This window comes from Brassica napus, chromosome A4, assembly GCF_020379485.1.
Source record: "Brassica napus cultivar Da-Ae chromosome A4, Da-Ae, whole genome shotgun sequence".
Classification (NCBI taxonomy): domain Eukaryota; kingdom Viridiplantae; phylum Streptophyta; class Magnoliopsida; order Brassicales; family Brassicaceae; genus Brassica; species Brassica napus.
Window position 1 is genome coordinate 50,290 of NC_063437.1, and position 16,711 is coordinate 67,000.

General features: G+C 35.8%; 2 protein-coding genes and 1 long non-coding RNA gene across 3 annotated transcripts; 2 read left to right on the top strand and 1 right to left on the bottom strand.

Moving 5' to 3' along the window:
- Nucleotides 1-63: 63 nt before the first annotated feature.
- LOC106444935 (selenocysteine Se-methyltransferase) lies at nucleotides 64-2,378 on the top strand. The gene is made up of 7 exons (XM_013886376.3): nucleotides 64-391; nucleotides 909-965; nucleotides 1,042-1,253; nucleotides 1,344-1,473; nucleotides 1,577-1,780; nucleotides 1,874-1,945; nucleotides 2,038-2,378. The coding sequence occupies exons 1-7, from the start codon at nucleotides 107-109 to the stop codon at nucleotides 2,215-2,217; spliced, it is 1,140 nt and encodes a 379-aa protein (XP_013741830.1). The 5' UTR covers nucleotides 64-106; the 3' UTR covers nucleotides 2,218-2,378.
- Nucleotides 2,379-2,614: 236 nt separating this feature from the next.
- On the bottom strand, nucleotides 2,615-4,948 carry LOC111214958. The gene is made up of 2 exons (XR_007339221.1): nucleotides 3,126-4,948; nucleotides 2,615-3,014 (listed from the first exon to the last, which is right to left on the bottom strand). It is a non-coding gene; the product is annotated as an uncharacterized LOC111214958 (long non-coding RNA).
- A 3,041-nt stretch (nucleotides 4,949-7,989) lies between these two features.
- LOC106444938 (protein MARD1-like) lies at nucleotides 7,990-9,277 on the top strand. The gene is made up of 2 exons (XM_013886378.3): nucleotides 7,990-8,943; nucleotides 9,025-9,277. Exons 1-2 carry the CDS (start codon nucleotides 8,294-8,296, stop codon nucleotides 9,092-9,094), a joined length of 720 nt encoding a protein of 239 aa, XP_013741832.1. The 5' UTR covers nucleotides 7,990-8,293; the 3' UTR covers nucleotides 9,095-9,277.
- The last annotated feature ends 7,434 nt before the right edge of the window (nucleotides 9,278-16,711 follow it).

Genomic DNA, 16,711 nt, shown 5'->3' on the forward strand with positions numbered 1-16,711 from the left:
GGTGTGATTGAAAAGTTAAAAACAATTGGGGGGTGATTTTGTGACAAGGGTAAAAGATAAAGGTCTAAATCAACAATATTGCGAGAGGTTTCGTAAACAACAACACATGTATGGGTTAAGTAGGTGTCGGCTGAGAGAAAGGGAAGAGGAGGTAGTTCACATTTTTTGGATTGTTTACACTTTTGCACAGGACGTAACAACAGTAGGGATGGTGACGGGAAACACGAAGGCGGAGGCGTTTTACTCGATGAAAGAGTTGTTGAAGGAGACAGGAGGGTATGCGATAATAGACGGAGGGCTAGCAACGGAGTTGGAGAGACATGGAGCGGATCTCAACGATCCTCTTTGGAGCGCCAAATGCTTGCTCACCTCTCCTCACCTCATTCACACCGTAAATACAATCACCTCTCTTTCTCTCTCTTTTTTTTTTTTCTCTCTCTGAATCGAACGTTTTGCTCGCCTCGTACAAATCCATCCAGCTGCTTGAATAAAACCCTAGATTTAGATTTAAAATTGCATTATTATTATTTTTGAATAGTGGAGGAACTGCCATAGGTGTAACTATCAGGATGAAGGTAGAGCATCCCTCATGTTCATTATTTTAGGTATTAACAAGACTACTGATTCCACCGGCATTGATAAATATTTAAAGCTGTCAACCTTCTGAATCCTAAACCCTTTTTGTGTGTGTGGTAGTTGCTAATGTTCATCTTTCTCCTTTTTTTTTGTTTGTGTTGGAAAAGTTTCTTTCTTGTGTGTACTTTTTAGTGGAAGTATCCCGGAGGTCTCTTTTTTTTTTTTAATTGAAACTCATATACTTAAATATAATAGAGTTACGGTTGCTCTCTACGCTCATATATTATGTATGGATTAATAATAGCTGCTGGTTATGTTTGCTGATGGAGCAGGTGCATCTCGATTACCTTGAAGCTGGTGCTGATATCATCTCCAGCGCTTCTTACCAGGTTCTTTCTTTCTTTCTTTCTTCATCTTTTTTTTTTTATGGGGGCACTAAAACGTGGATTGAAATTTGTTGAACAGGCCACGATTCAGGGGTTTGAAGCAAAAGGCTATTCGATAGAGAAAAGCGAATCATTGCTAAGAAAGAGCGTTGAAATAGCATGTGAAGCTCGCAACACCTACTATGACAAATGCAAAGATGATAATAATAAGATTCTCAAGAAGCGGCCTATACTAGTTGCAGCTTCTGTTGGTAGCTACGGTGCTTTCTTGGCTGATGGATCTGAATACAGGTTTACACCCCTGCATTTTTCACATGTCAGATTATAGTTGGTCCTTCATAATCTCCTAAAAACGATATTTTGGATGTGTTGCTCTGTCAGTGGAATCTACGGTGATTTGATAACGCTAGAAACACTCAAGGATTTCCACCGGAGACGGGTCCAAGTTCTGGCAGAGTCTGGTGCCGATATAATAGCATTTGAGACCATTCCAAACAAGCTTGAGGCTCAGGTACCTGCTCTGATAATATAACATGTTAGCTTCTTCTTCTTCTTCTTCTTTCTGGTGGGGTGATATGATGGGTGTTAAAGGTTTTAGGGTTTATCTTTTATAGGCGTTTGCTGAGCTGTTGGATGAAGGGGTGGTGAAGATTCCAGGGTGGTTTTCGTTTAACTCCAAGGATGGAGTGAACGTGGTTAGCGGGGATTCCATCAAGGAGTGTATCTCCATTGCTGAAACTTGTGAGAAAGTAGTGGCGGTTGGGATCAACTGTACCCCTCCAAGATTCATAGAGGGCCTTGTTTTGGAGATTGCAAAGGTGCTTGGCTTTGGATAACACATTGGGTAATCATTTTTTTTTGTCAGTGTGTTTGGGAGACTAATAGAAAAGGTTTTGCATTGGTGTGTAAAGGTGACGAGCAAGCCAATACTAGTGTATCCAAACAGCGGAGAAAGATATGATCCTGAACGGAAGGAGTGGGTGGTAAGACTCATATTTCGTTTGAGATAACAAGTTACTGAGAGCTGGAGACACACATAATTGATAATAAAAATAATAATTTGGGGTGGGTGCAGGAAAACACAGGAGTTGGGAATGAAGACTTTGTGTCGTACGTAGAGAAATGGATGGATGCAGGAGTGTCGTTGCTTGGAGGCTGCTGCCGCACAACACCAACCACCATCAGAGCCATTCACAAGCGACTTGTTTCCCGCAGATCTCTCTTCTCCTCTTCTTCTTCTTCCTCCCACCATTAGCTTTCTTCCTCCACGTCCTCTCAAAACTTTTTGCTCACTTAGATTTGTTGTATCAAACATATGAATGTGCTTTGTTTTTTTTTTTTCCTTCCTTTGCCAAAAAAAACAAAGACGAGCTTTCCACTTTTAATATCAATCAACGCTATCAAAAGTTTTGGGTAGACTCAGGAGGATGATGTCCGTCTCCTTCTCTAGACGCATTCACACACAAACAAAACATAAATGTAAAGTAAAGCCGTTTGCTTAGTGGCTCACTACTGACTAGTTATGATGCACATTTATTTGTTGGTGAGGCTCTTTCTAACTTTTTATTATTTTTCTGTCTTATTGTGTATAGGCTCCGAATATGATGAGTCTTGACTTATATCCCAGTACATGAATACAACACAATGCCAAAGACAAAAACACTTATTGATTACTAAAATCAAAAATAAAAATCATAGACTGACAAATACGCTACTAAACCCCCTCCTGTTGATCAACAAAACAAATAATTGCCGATGTCAACTTGATGGATGGTAAAGGCATTTCCCTTGGCGACAAATTAATGGCTTTTTACACAAGTATATATACACCCAACCCTTAATCACATCATTATCATCATCAATCATATATAAAATCGGGGTGGTGATGAGATCCTCTCTCGATTGCCTGGTGGTTCATCATCTTTTGGTTTGATTCCTGAAGTACATGTTCTTCCCTTCTTTGCTTTTACAATCTCTCGTGATTTTTCACTAAAGACATCGCATGCCATCTGTTTTGCTCTGCACGCTTTTGAACAGAATGCCCCAAAGTAGCTGCCCTTTTGCAAACACACATACTCACTAATTATACTTGTAGTAGATAAACTTATAAAGATTTTGGAATAAGAATAACACTTCGATACGCCACATTAACTAACTACTTACCCGTACATGAAAACGGCCTGGTCGTGACGCAGCTTCTTCTTGCAGAAACCGCATTGCTCAAGAAACGTTTTGAGCTTACCTTCATCCTTCCCTTTCTCCTGGAACCAATCGCAACCAAAGGTGCTGGCAGCGTGAGTCTCCTCCGGATGCTTATCGGCAAAGCTTGGAGCCCGGGGTCGCTTACTCGTAATCACCATATCTGTCCTCATACCGGAGGAATGTTTTAGGGATCTCAGATTTTCCCAAGTGGAACTAGGGTTTTTTTTTAATATATATTCTCTCTCATATATTTGTAAGTATTTATATATACAAGTTTTGTGGGATCACTACAAAAGATTCTCTAGGTATATATGACAAGTAGCTATGAATATTTTGTGTAAGATTTTTTACTTTTTAGTATTTTCAAATATGGAATTATTATCATTGGAATCTTGATGACAACTAATAAAATTTTGACTCTCTTTTTTTCTGACATCTACAGATTTTTTACATTTATTCTTCGTTTATATTATTTGATTTTATCATTTTCAATTTCAAATTAAATACATGAGTTATTCCATGCGTACTGATTTACTAGAATATTTTTTCTTTGTCTATTTAGCTAAGATATCTAAAATATTTAGAAACAACAAAATTTAATCAAAATTATTACCAATTTCATATTTTAAATCCTAACGTGACATTATTTGTTACCATTTTAAAAAGACAATAATTTTGATTGATTGAGTCGGCATCAAAGGACCAATCGGGTTTCGGTTCGGGGTTCAATCGAATTTTAGATTTTTGGATTTATAAATTTCAGTTTCTATCGGATATTATTAAAAAATTGGTTAGGATTTAATAACATTTTCAAAACCCGGTTGAACCCAATATAATTTCAGGTTTCAGATCTTAATCGGATTTTTCGGTTCCAAAATATTATTTGTACTTAGTTAAACATAAACCAAATAAAAATACAGTAAAACAAAGACCGAAAAACAAAATTTTGAAATGAGAAATGCGCTTGTCACAATTCTTGTTGGTTCTATTGTAATTTTTAACAAATGAAATTAGAGGATAAAAACAATATTAAAGAACAAAGCTCAAAAATATGTGCAAACACATCATATTCGATAAATCCAAAGCAAAAATATATTGAACATGAAAAACTCGACTATATAAAAGAAGGAAGAACACCAAATACCAAAATATATTTATTAATTTTTTTGTCAGCAATATAAATAGACTCAGTTAAAACTATGTGAACCAAACTATATTAAACTAAGGACTGAGTGAATTATTCATGTAATAGATACTTGTTTTATATCAATACTATTAAAATAAGAGTATTCTGGTTACTTGTTTGGAACTGGTTCATGTTTGGTATGAGTATTTTTTTGATCGACATCGAGAATACCTAAGGGTTTTCTTGAATAACCAAAAGATCATCAGAGTTATCAATAGTGAGCTCATGGATACAGAGATCTTCGGTATCATAACTGATATCAAGCAACTCTCCATCTTGTTCACCTCTATCTCTTGGAAGCCAACTCGTTACCAAAGATGGTGCTCCGTAACTTTGTCTCTGTTATGGACCCCTTATTGTGCTGAACTTATTTTCTTAATATATCGTTGGGTTGTTCAAAAACAAAAAGAGCACTAAATACCAAAATATAACAAACTAAGCATTGAGTGAATTATTCATGTAATAGATATATAATTTATGTACTCTATTAAATTTTAGAGTGTTTTGCTCACTTATTTGGAATGTGTTCATGTTTGGTATAAGTATCTTTTGGAATTTTAAACATTTCAAATTTTTTGAATATTCATTTGGATTCGGTTAGGATTATACTCATAATCCAAATAACAATAAAACAAGACAAGTTATATCGGATTCAGTTCAGTTCGGATTATTTTTATCGAGCGGATTCGATCCGGGTTTTTGGATTTGGTTTATTGGGCCACCCTAATTGAATCCACTTTCGATGATATCTATAATATTATTTGTGAAGTAATTTTTTGCATTTGAGCTATCACGGTAACCGTTAAAATGGCTAATATTGTTTATATCCTTAGATATATTTTTATATAATTATCCATTAAACATAAATTAAATATAATAAAACTATATATTCAAAAGAAAAACAAATCCATGTCTATTTTATTATTATCCAAAATAATATATTTTTCAGTAGAAAGTTTTCTAAATGTATATTTATCAAATAAAAAAACCTGAATTTTAAATAGAAAAATCATTCTGTGGGCTAGATAATTATAAGTATCTATATTAGATATGTTTTGATAAACATAACTGAAGATTTTGATAATTGATAAAAAAAATTAAAAAAAAACACAACAAAATTGTATATAAATAGATTTCTACAATATTTTTTTATTTCTACAATATTTACATAATAACATGATTGCTTCTAATTTTCTATAAAATAAATATATATGCTTTAGTGAAAGACTGCATCATATATGAATAGTTTGATGTTAAATTTGTAATTGAATTTGTAAGTGTATATTAAAATAAATTATTTTACTGATTTTTCAATTAATAACCAATTGATTAACTAATCAGATTGGGCTTATACATGTTATTGTGCTCACTCTGTTTCAGTTTTGGGCTTAACAAATCAATTAATAATATATGGGTTTTAAGCATGGACTTAACCGAAATCATAACTTAACCCTCACCAGTCACCAATGGAAACGACGATGAGTTTTAATTAGTGTCTATGCAGCCTGAATCACCCACACATTTGTTTCTCTTTTCTTGTGAAATACTACAACAAAGCTTGCGTCGCCAGGGCCTACTCGTTAAGAAGAAAAGCCCAATATGATGACATCGGAAACGCGATCATTGAATAGGGTCCATGCACTCCTATCTTTTCGTGTGTGGATCCCGCATGCGTTAGCCCCACAGCCTATATCAGTAATAAGTCCTTTATCATCATCATAATAATAATAGTGATAAGTTGATAACGAATGATTATTAATCGCAATAATTTACCTTTTTTAAAACAAATTCTATTTTCTTGTGTTGATTAAACATTGGTAAATGGTAGACAAGAACACAATATTTCGTATTATTAATGAGGTAGAGCTAACACAAGATCAACAACAACAAAAGTAGTTGCATCTTCCATTTACCATCAACCATTTATAGTTGTGATCATGCAAGTGATTATTAGTATTAATATACTAACCCGTCCTGTAATGGTTTGCATTATTAGTATTAATATATAATAATATGTCATATAATGGTTTATATTTGTCCTTAATGCAGCAAGATTCAAGACCCTTCAAGTTTCAACTATGGACATACACACGTGGCGCTTAAGTAGATCTTAATTATTGGATTGAGCATAGCAGGTGCAGTTATGGGACCCGTCCTGATAAATTATTACAATATTTTTATTTAACGTAACTTGTTCTTTATTTAATCAAACCAAATGAAAATGATTTTAATCATTATTATTAGAGAAAGACAAATGAAATAATGACAAAAGTGGCAAATAGAATAACTCAATAGCATTATGAAAAAAATACTGTGTGATACAGAGGCCCAAACATCAATGCAAAAATAAAATGGATCGCCGTTAATAATGCATACTGTATTCCATGAAATAAATAAAAAATGATTGTTTTAAAAATCTTTACTTTTTCAAACTAAAACGTTGTTAATATAAACCGGAAAAAAACAATATTAACGGCGTGGTTTATTAATTTTTATTATTTTTTTTTGGAATCAAGTGGAAGAAGTTTAAAGAGAGAGAGAGAAAGAGAGAAAAGCTTTGTTAAAGGGATCCGGCGGTCGGTCGGCGCGTGAGCGTCCGTGCCGCCGCCGGAAACCTTTTTTCTGTTAGATTAAGTTGCATGTCCTATCTCCTCTTAGTCTCCTCCGGTTTTCGTTTGTCGGAACTCTGATCAGCCATCAACCGCTCGCGGGTTTTGGTCTTGGAGTCACGACGCGGCTGCGGGAAGGATGGCGCGGTGAAGACTTCGGTAGTTGTTTCCTTTTCTCCGGCAGACGGAGGCTTTCAAAGTTCCGTCGCCGCCGGTCCTTGTCTCCGTGGCGGGGAAGCTTTTTCAGTTCCGCCGTCGTTGGCTCTAGTTCCCGGGGTGTGAAGGCGTCCACAGCCTTGCGCCGCCGGCTTCCGGTCCCTAGTACGATTAGGGTTTTATTTCGCTAGTCTTTTAATTTTGCGGTTTAGATGTGTTGTTCGGTTATGTTCTCGTCGGAGGAGAGTGAAGCTCTCCGGTGGAAAGGGTATGATGCATGCGACGGTTTTCTTTGGGTTATGCGGTTAACGGTGACGACGGATGAGATCTCGCCGCGGCGATTGATTCTCTCCGTTTTTAGAACCCAAAAGATGATGGCGGTGATGACTAGAGGAGCGATAGACGCCTGGTTTGCTCCGGTGTTCCGAAGGTTAGAGCGCCGGCGATGACGTGATTCAGTGGTGGAGAGACGATCCTGCGACACGTGTAACCTCGAAGTCGAGGATGGAAACACGCGTCCTCGCATCGAAAAGGACGTCACGCGAGGCGGACGTTTCCAAGAGTCGATGACTTTAGGGTTTCTCCAAGTTGGGCCGGATGTAATGGGCCCATTTGGATAACGAATTTTAGCCCGGGTTGGTTTTTTAGTGGGTTTTTTTGTAATATGCTTTATGGGCTTGGCCCGATTCCTTTAATATAAAAACTTATTGATGGAAAAAAAAAAAAAAAAAAACAATATACATTCAACCGGAGTATAAAAAATTGCACAAAATTTATAGAGAAAAACGATAGCATTATAGTTATAAAAAATCAGGGGAGGTAATTCCAGATAAGTTTAGAGCTTCCTTGATTTAAACCACAACGTCCCTTCTCTCGAGATCACCTCACTCACACTCATTCTCTCTCTCTTTGGAATAAAAGAAAAAGAGAGAAAGCAACTTTTAATCCGATTTTTTTTTCAGAGAGAGACCCCATAATAATAAGAACAGAAGCAGTCAGAACTTTCAATAATTGTACCATTCTTCTCATCTCTTTCATTTCAGATATTTATCTTTTTATCTCATTTCTTTGTAATTGGATCTCCCTCCTCACTCTCTCCATGGAAGCTACTGAGTTATGATCTTTACTCTCACCTGATCTGACTGTCTTTTTAACTGAGAAGCAACAAAGCATCTCTAATGGCTGCTGATCAACTTCCATCTCCTCCAACACCAAACACATATTACTCATCTGACTTCTTCACCTCTCCAAAGTTTAGGTTTTTGGCTTCAAAGATCACTCCTTTTGACTCCATCATCAGCCCTACTTCCATCCTCGAAGCCAACCCTTCCATCTTCTCCTCCATAAACCCTAAACCCACTTCCTATCTCGATCCAACAATCCCTAAACCCCAAAGGTTTCACCCACCCGAACCCTTTGGCCTCGCCGATCTCGTCAAAAGTAGAGACCACTCGAGCAAACCTGTCAACAAGATGGTCCTTTTCGGGTCAAAGCTCAGAGTCCAGATCCCTTGTGCAGATTTTGGAACTAAAACAGGTCCTACTAGCCAGATGAGACATCCTCATGGACAGCTCAAGCCCTGTCTCCAGACAAAGGTCTTAACCGTGAGCGAGATTGATCAGACGGAAGACTACACGTGCGTCATATCCCACGGTCCAAACCCAACCATCACACATATCTTCGACAACTCTGTTTTTGTGGAGGAGGCGACTCCTCCTTGCTCTGTTCCGTTGCCACAGGAGACCAAGAAAATGGACACTGGTTTTCTAAGCAACTGCTACACCTGCAACAAGAAACTTGACCAAAAACAGGACATCTATATATACAGGTCGGTCTATATTATATAACATACATTCCTTCTCTTTAATCAATTCCAAAACTATGGTTTAATATATGTTTTTTTTTGCAGAGGAGAGAAAGGGTTTTGCAGCAGTGAGTGCAGGTACCAGGAGATGCTTGTTGATCAAATTGAGACCTAGCACCTCCCACCCTTTTCCCCACTTCTTCTCTTTCTTTTTCTTTTTTGTTCTCTCTTCTATCATTTTGTCACAAAAATTTCACTTTATTATTGATTCCGACTCTCCTTCTTCTTCTTAGGGGTATTCCTTGTAATAATAATGCCTGCAAAATATATGAAACATATAGAGTTGTTGTCTTGTTTATAACACTTTTTTTTTGGTGTTATGGAAGTGAATTGGATTTAAAAATATCTTAAATCTTGCAGAATAAATGGTTTAGAACAAAATCAACATTCTTCACCACAACTTAAAAGGTGGAATGAATCTTTCCTTTAAATCAACATTCTTCACCAAAATCAACATTCTTCACCACAAAATCAACACTCTTAAATGGTTTTGAATCTTTGCTTTCCTTTAAATTGTGTCTTTATTGGACCCAGAAAAAAAAGTGAAAACAACAATACTAACGTTTTTCACCTCAATTTTCCAACTACTTGAACTCATTATTTATCGAGAAGTGTTTTCAAGCCAGCTATCGAACTTTTGTAATTTTGTTCCATCCTGTTAAATATTGTTCTGCGTAAACAGTACAAAACATAGAACAAAAAGAGAGAAGGGTAAAATCAATTCACTGTTTTGGTTTGCAAGCAAGGCGTCCAGTTGATTCGGTTTTTAATTACTACGCAAACAAACCGAAGCAGAACACAACAGATGTCGGGAAAGTTAAAAAGACTCGACTTTTTTTTTTTTTTGAACAACAATTAAAAAGACTCGACAAGTTTTTAAAAATATTGATGGACTTGATCATCTTTTAACAGGCCGGCCCGGGAGCCACGACCGTAACTAAGAGAACCCTGCCCCAATCTGGGCCATTTCTAGTAGACTCTCAGGTGATGGCTTAAACCTAAAAGAAAAACCAGAACGAATCTGTTTGTTAGACATGAATCTAATCTAATGGATGTGAATGTGCACCCCCAATACATTTAATATTAGAGTAGATATTCCACAATAAGATGGCCCAATTCATAAAACTATTTCGAATAACTTTTTATTGTATTGTGTTTTCAAGTTGTGTCTGTATTTTTTTTTCTATTGTATGCTTGGCAATTTATCGCAACTTTCGTGTCCATGTTTATAGTAGTAGTAACTTATAGTTATAGTCGCTTTATATATGGAGGAATATTTAACTATAGTGCGTACCTATTTGTTTCACTGACGGTGGAGTAAATGTTAAGACTTACGAGTGATGAGATAAAGGTCAGATTGATTTAAAATGTAGTATTGTGCTTTCAGATTTTCAGTTTAGTGTTTGATTATTGTTCATAACTCGCACATTAATACATAAAAACAAAAATCATACTCTATATATCATGTGTGATAATTACGTAGAAAACCATACTCTATGCATCATGTGTGATAATTACGTAAAAAACCATACTCTATGCATCATGTGTGATAATTACGTAGAAAACCATACTCTAGACATCATGTGTGAATGCTTTTAAATTTGACCCAAATATTGAATCGGACTATTTCTTGAATCACTAGATTATTAGTTTGACCATGGATAAACTATGAATCAATAACTTAATTAATTTTAATATATAACTAAATAATAGTTACTGAAAATACAAAAGAATAAATTATTTTCATATATAATCTTTTTTCACAAATTGTAAATTTGTAATAGACATATATGAGATTAATTAGTAGTTGATTATTAAATCTGTTTTTATGTAGTATAAATCCTCTCAAAATACTGATCAATTACTATCACAACTATATATATTAAAAAAACTATTTTAACTTAAAATTGTATAGCTAACTTAAAAAAATATAATTCAAACGGATTATATATTGGTATTGAACTGGTAACCGAGCCATGGGATTTAACAGGTTTTTATCATCGGGGTTTAATTTATTGTATTTTTCTTAAAATCCAAACTATGAGATTTTTCTCTTAAAAACATTGTGTAGACGGATTCAGTCTACACGACAGTCTTGGTCTAAGGCTATCTGGTTTAAAGAGTATATTCCTCGGAATTCTTTTATCTCTTGGTTGGGCCTCTTGCGTCGCTTGCCCACTATATTTCGTAGTGGTTAGTCCACCGAAGCTTCACTGAATTATTTGATGAAAATTTAAAATGATACTCATGTATCATTAAATAGAGTTGAATATATATATTAAGATAAATATAAAATGTGTTTATAAATTTTAAAACAACACTTGGCTTCAAAGAATTTATCGAAAACTCAATATTTTCGTAGGTTAACACATAGATTTTGAAAAAAATTCAAAATATAACAATACTGTTTTAATGCATATTTGCAATCCGCACTAACATATGATTAAGATCAAAAATATTTAGAACCTTTGCTGTCTTATTTTCTCTAGAGAATAGTGATTTTATATTGGTTAATCAACCAATTTAGGGTGTATTATAAAATTTTCCTAAATTAATTGATAATAAAATTAAAATGATTCCCATGTACCATGAAATAGAGTTTAATATACATTAATACAAATGTAGAATATGTTTAGAAATTTTAAAACAACACTAAAGATCATAGGCTTCAATATATAGAGCATTTACCTAAAAACTCAATATTTTACACAGAGATTTTGAGAAAAAAAATATAAAATATGAAAATACTGTTTTAATGAATAGTTGCATCATGCACTAACATATGATGAAAGTCAAAGAGGTTTGAAACCTTTGTTGTCTACGTTTCTTTAGAGAATAGCGATTTTATAGTGGTTGTTAGTCCACCAATTTAGAGAGTATTATGGAGTTTTACTAAATTAATTGATAAAAAACTTAAACAATGCCCATGTACAATGAAATATAGTCAACTATACATTAATACAAATGTGGAGTGTGTTTAGAAATTTTAAAACAACACTAAAGATCACGGAATTCAGTATATAGAGCATTTACCGAAAAATTCAATATTTTAGTATAGGTTAACACAAAGATTTTGAGGAAAATTCTAAAATATGACAATAATGTTTTAATGCATAGTTGCATCCTGCACTATCATATGATGAAGGTCAAAGAGGTTTGAAGCCTTTGTTGTCTCCGTTTATTATGAAGTTTTACTAAATTAATTGATAAAAAAATCAAACAACACTACAAGAAAAATGGGCTTTACTAGCGGACGAAAAACGTTATCTAACGATTTAACAGCGGTTTAAGGAACGATGTATCATCGTCCGTCATAGTAGGTATGACACATTAGATAACACTTTTTCGCGGTGCTATCGTTTCTTCGGAATCGATAGCGCTTTTATTTGCAATAGTAACCTATTTAATAGCGCGTCATTAATGTTATTAGTTATATTATTAACAGCGTTTTCGAGAAGTTATTTTTAATTCATATATAGCAATTAATAGTTCCTGCTATATATATTATTTTGAAATCATAGCAGCTAATATTGATGCTATTATATAGCATATTTAAATAATTTCATTTTATAATTTATATATATTTATTTTTATATAGACTCGATTTTTTTTTGTCAGACATTATATTATGAAACATAAACTTCAAAGATTCAACATTAAAACATTCTTGTCAAATATTACATAATAGCATAACAAGTTCAAAGTGTGCTGCAACTAGCATAATAGCATAACAAGTTCAAAAGCAACATATCTTTCTTACAATAAAACAAGCTTGTCATTTGGCCAAGCCACCGTGCTTCCAACTGCATCACCAATGTATTCAATTTCTGAGTTTGGCCTCCACACTCGTGCCCCATCGTACTCGGAAACCTCTACCCAAACCTTAGAAGCATTGGGACCTAAAGGGACGAAATGCACCTTCTCTGCTGGATCAGTTGAGAACACACGACCTAAAGCCACTCTGTGTCCAGAGTTATTACAGTCCAAGAGAGCGCACTTCTGTTTACCACCTTTGCTGCTACAACCACTGCTGTTACTACCACTCTACAACAAAAGACAGTAACAAAGACAATCAACACAATCATCGTTGAATCCAACAAGAATCACACTACTTTAGTTAAGTAATAAATAATATGTTTCAGAAACATACCTGAATGGAATTCTTGTTTGATTCTTTTGGTGAATCTTCATCAGGTAATAGTATCTTATCGATAGGCCATGCAATTTTCCCATGTAGGGCATCACCCATCTTGATCATTTCACGAGTAGGTCTCCAAATAAAAGCATCAGATTTCACAACCAAATCCACTCTAAGAATTGCAGCATTCGGTCCTAGCGGTACTTGGTTCACTAGTTCAACAGGATCAGTCGACAACAATACACCCTCAGCAATTAATTCTTCTTCTGATTTCCAGTAGTCAAAGATTTGAACTTTTCCAAAAGACGCATCAGTAGGCTGAATCATTAAAAAAGATAAATTTCAGTAGTCATGTATTCAATGTATATTAGGGAAGATCTTTAACAATATATAATTACCTCTGATCCGTTGATGTTACCATTGCTTGCTAAGTCAATATCATCGTCCAGGATTATCTTATAAGCTGGCCATGCAATTTTCACTCCAACCGCCTGAGCAAGCCTAGCACAAGTTGCTGTAGGTCTCCATATAGATGCTGTTTCTACTGAGACAGACTTCACTACTACAGCAGCCGCATTTGGACCCAATGGAATTCGACCAATCTTATAATAGGGTTCACTAGAGTGGTATTCTCCTTCAGCAACAACGACATCATCATTCGAAACCCAATCAAGTAGTTGGCACCTTATTCCTCCCTTGCTAATATCACTTACTTCATAGGTAGAACGATAATCGTTTTTTTTCTAACACAGAGAAAAATAAACAAGATTCTTAAAACCAGATAGCACTTAAAAGGCTATATAGTCAAAAATATATTGTAAGGAACTTACCTTTTGGCCGGCTAAGTCTTTGACCACATTTTGCAAATCTTCAATCTTGTTGATTAGTTCTGCTTGTGTATCTTGAAGCTTCTGAACATGGGAGTCTCTAGCATGTAAGAATGCCAACTTGGTTGCAGTAACCCCTCTCCCCATCCCCCTAATTCTTCCTGGTTTATCCTTTCCTAGCACCTGAGTGACAGCATCTTCACCGACATTATCTGAACTTGACCCCATTTCACTGTCAATTTTCTTAATCTTCTCCTGCATTAACATATATAACGACTGTTGTAAAGTGTCCTCATACTAACAAACTTGCAAGTGAATTTAAATCTACGAAATAAAATCATCTTACTATTGTTTCTGCAAATTCTTGACTCACAGGTCTTCCATCAGAATGCGTGTGACCAGCGACCCAAACCTTTGTTCTAGTTACCTTTCTAGGATCACTACTGTTTTTCCTCTACAATTTATATGAATTTGTTGTCAGCAATTGAAGTTATTTCTAATTCCAAAGATTCGGAAAATACAAACATACCATCTCATCTGCAAGTCGAATCATCCCTTTACGGCTAGTGGTATGAGGAATTTGTCCCTTCCTGAGTTCCCGGTATTTATCACTTTGTTCCTAAACAAGCACATTACAATTTCAATCAATTATTATTAATATACACAGACTCTCATCAATCCACATTTTATATTACCTTAAAAGCTGTGGTACATCTTCCTTTAACCCAATTGTTCCACGCAGTCGCAGATTGTATGTTGCTGGGCTTAATTATCTGTAGTTGAGCCTTGTTTTTGGTAGCTCTGACTTTCGAAGACAATCTGGATTTAGAGGCCCTCCACAAACAACCAATCTGCTTAAAAACAACATCTTTTTTCCATTCTTCTTTCAAGTTGAATCTTCCCTGTTAAAGATTTTGAAGTTAGTAAAAGGCTTACTACATTAATCAGATATGAAAGAGTTTGAATAACTTAACCTGAATTTCCTCCCACAAAGCGTCTTTTGTTTTCTCATCGAGATGTCTCCAGTCATCTAGAAGTACTGGGACATGCTCTCTCACGAGAGGACCTAGGAAAGATGAGAGTGTAACTGACCCACGACCAACATGCTCACCTAGAGCATTAAACTCCACGTCAACCTTGTCCTCTATATGCTTAGCTACTTTGCGCATTTTTGTTGGCCCTCTAGTCTTCTTGACTGTGTTATCGGACTGCTCTGTCTGTGTCTGTCTCTGTGGCTCCGACTGATTACTGAATTGTTCTTGTTGTGATGGTGGTTGTGTTTCATCGTCGTCATCTTCGTTAACATCTCTCTCTGCTTGTGTAACATCTTCAGGATCCACACCTTCATCTTCTGTCTCTGGGGTAGCATCTTCAACTCCCATATCTTCAGGTCCAGTTTCATCGACTTTTTCAGGTTCTGTTTCTTCCACTTCCTGACGATCTGTTTCTTCTTCTGAATAATAGTCTTCGTCCAGGGTCGGGATTGTAGCATTTTTCTTGGGTTTTTTCTGAACTAAAGAAACCTCAGGACTAACATCAAGACCTGCTTGGCGTTTACTGCGACGGCACTTCCCTGTAACAGCTTTGGAATTCATTGCACCAAATAACCTGAAAGAAAAACAAACTCATCATTATTCATATATTAGTTGACCCTCACAGTCATTCCTAACACAGAAACTCTCGTCATCGGATGATTGATCTCCCATATCGTCTTCAGGCTGGACTGCTAACGTTGCAGAACAAATCTCTTCTTCTGTCTCTAACTCATGATACCCTCGTGGTGGTGCTCTCATCACTACATACCAAGGAGAGCTATCTTCCTCTCTAGAATAGAACACTTGTTTAGCTTGCGCAGGCATAATGTACGGATCGTTTGCAAATGTTGACTGGTTCATATGGAGATTCACTAGTGTGAAACCGTCTTCCTCTTTAAGTCCTCTACCTTTATGAGCCCAACTGCACCTAAACAGAGGCACTTGAAACATGTGATAGTCAAGCAAAATGATCTCCTTTATCACGCCATAGTATGTTACTATATCAGCCTGTTGCCTCGAATCTTTGGCACTAGCTCTGCACATCGAAAAGGCTTCATATGCTACTCCACTGTTCTGTGTCTTCCTCTGCATATCGTCTGTATGGTATCGATAGCCATTAACTACAAATCCCTTGTAGGTGTGAGCAATATTTCTTGGTCCAAAAGCAAGCCATCTCAGCCTTTGCGAATGGTCCTTGGAGTTATTTGGTATCTGAAAAGGAAACATATCAGAACATACACATACAGAACATATACATACAGAATTATTAATACAAAAAAAAAAAATTTAATCTTACCTTCTCTTTAATCCACTGTGAAAACCTTTCTGTATGATACTTCCATAAGATGGTTTCATTTTTTGCACATCTTACATCCGAATTTTGAAGTTCTTCTAAATGCATCCTATATATTGATTAAGTTAGTGTGAGAGAAGATAAAAACACATGTACCAATCTTTGGAGTTTTAACTTACTGAACATAAGGGTCGATCACTGCAGTATTCATGAGGATATACCGGTGAGCAACATCTCTCTCTTTGTCAGTAAGACTCACTTCTGTTGCTTTATGCAGCGTTCGGCCTTCAAGAACATTCTGAGTCGTCTCAACATCTTCGTTTCTTGTCATTGCTTCTTCAACTGGAACGGATTTCTGCAGGAACTCCATACAAAATGCAAGGCATTCACCAGCCAAATAACCCTCGGCCATACAAGCTTCTGGTCTTGCAAAATTCTT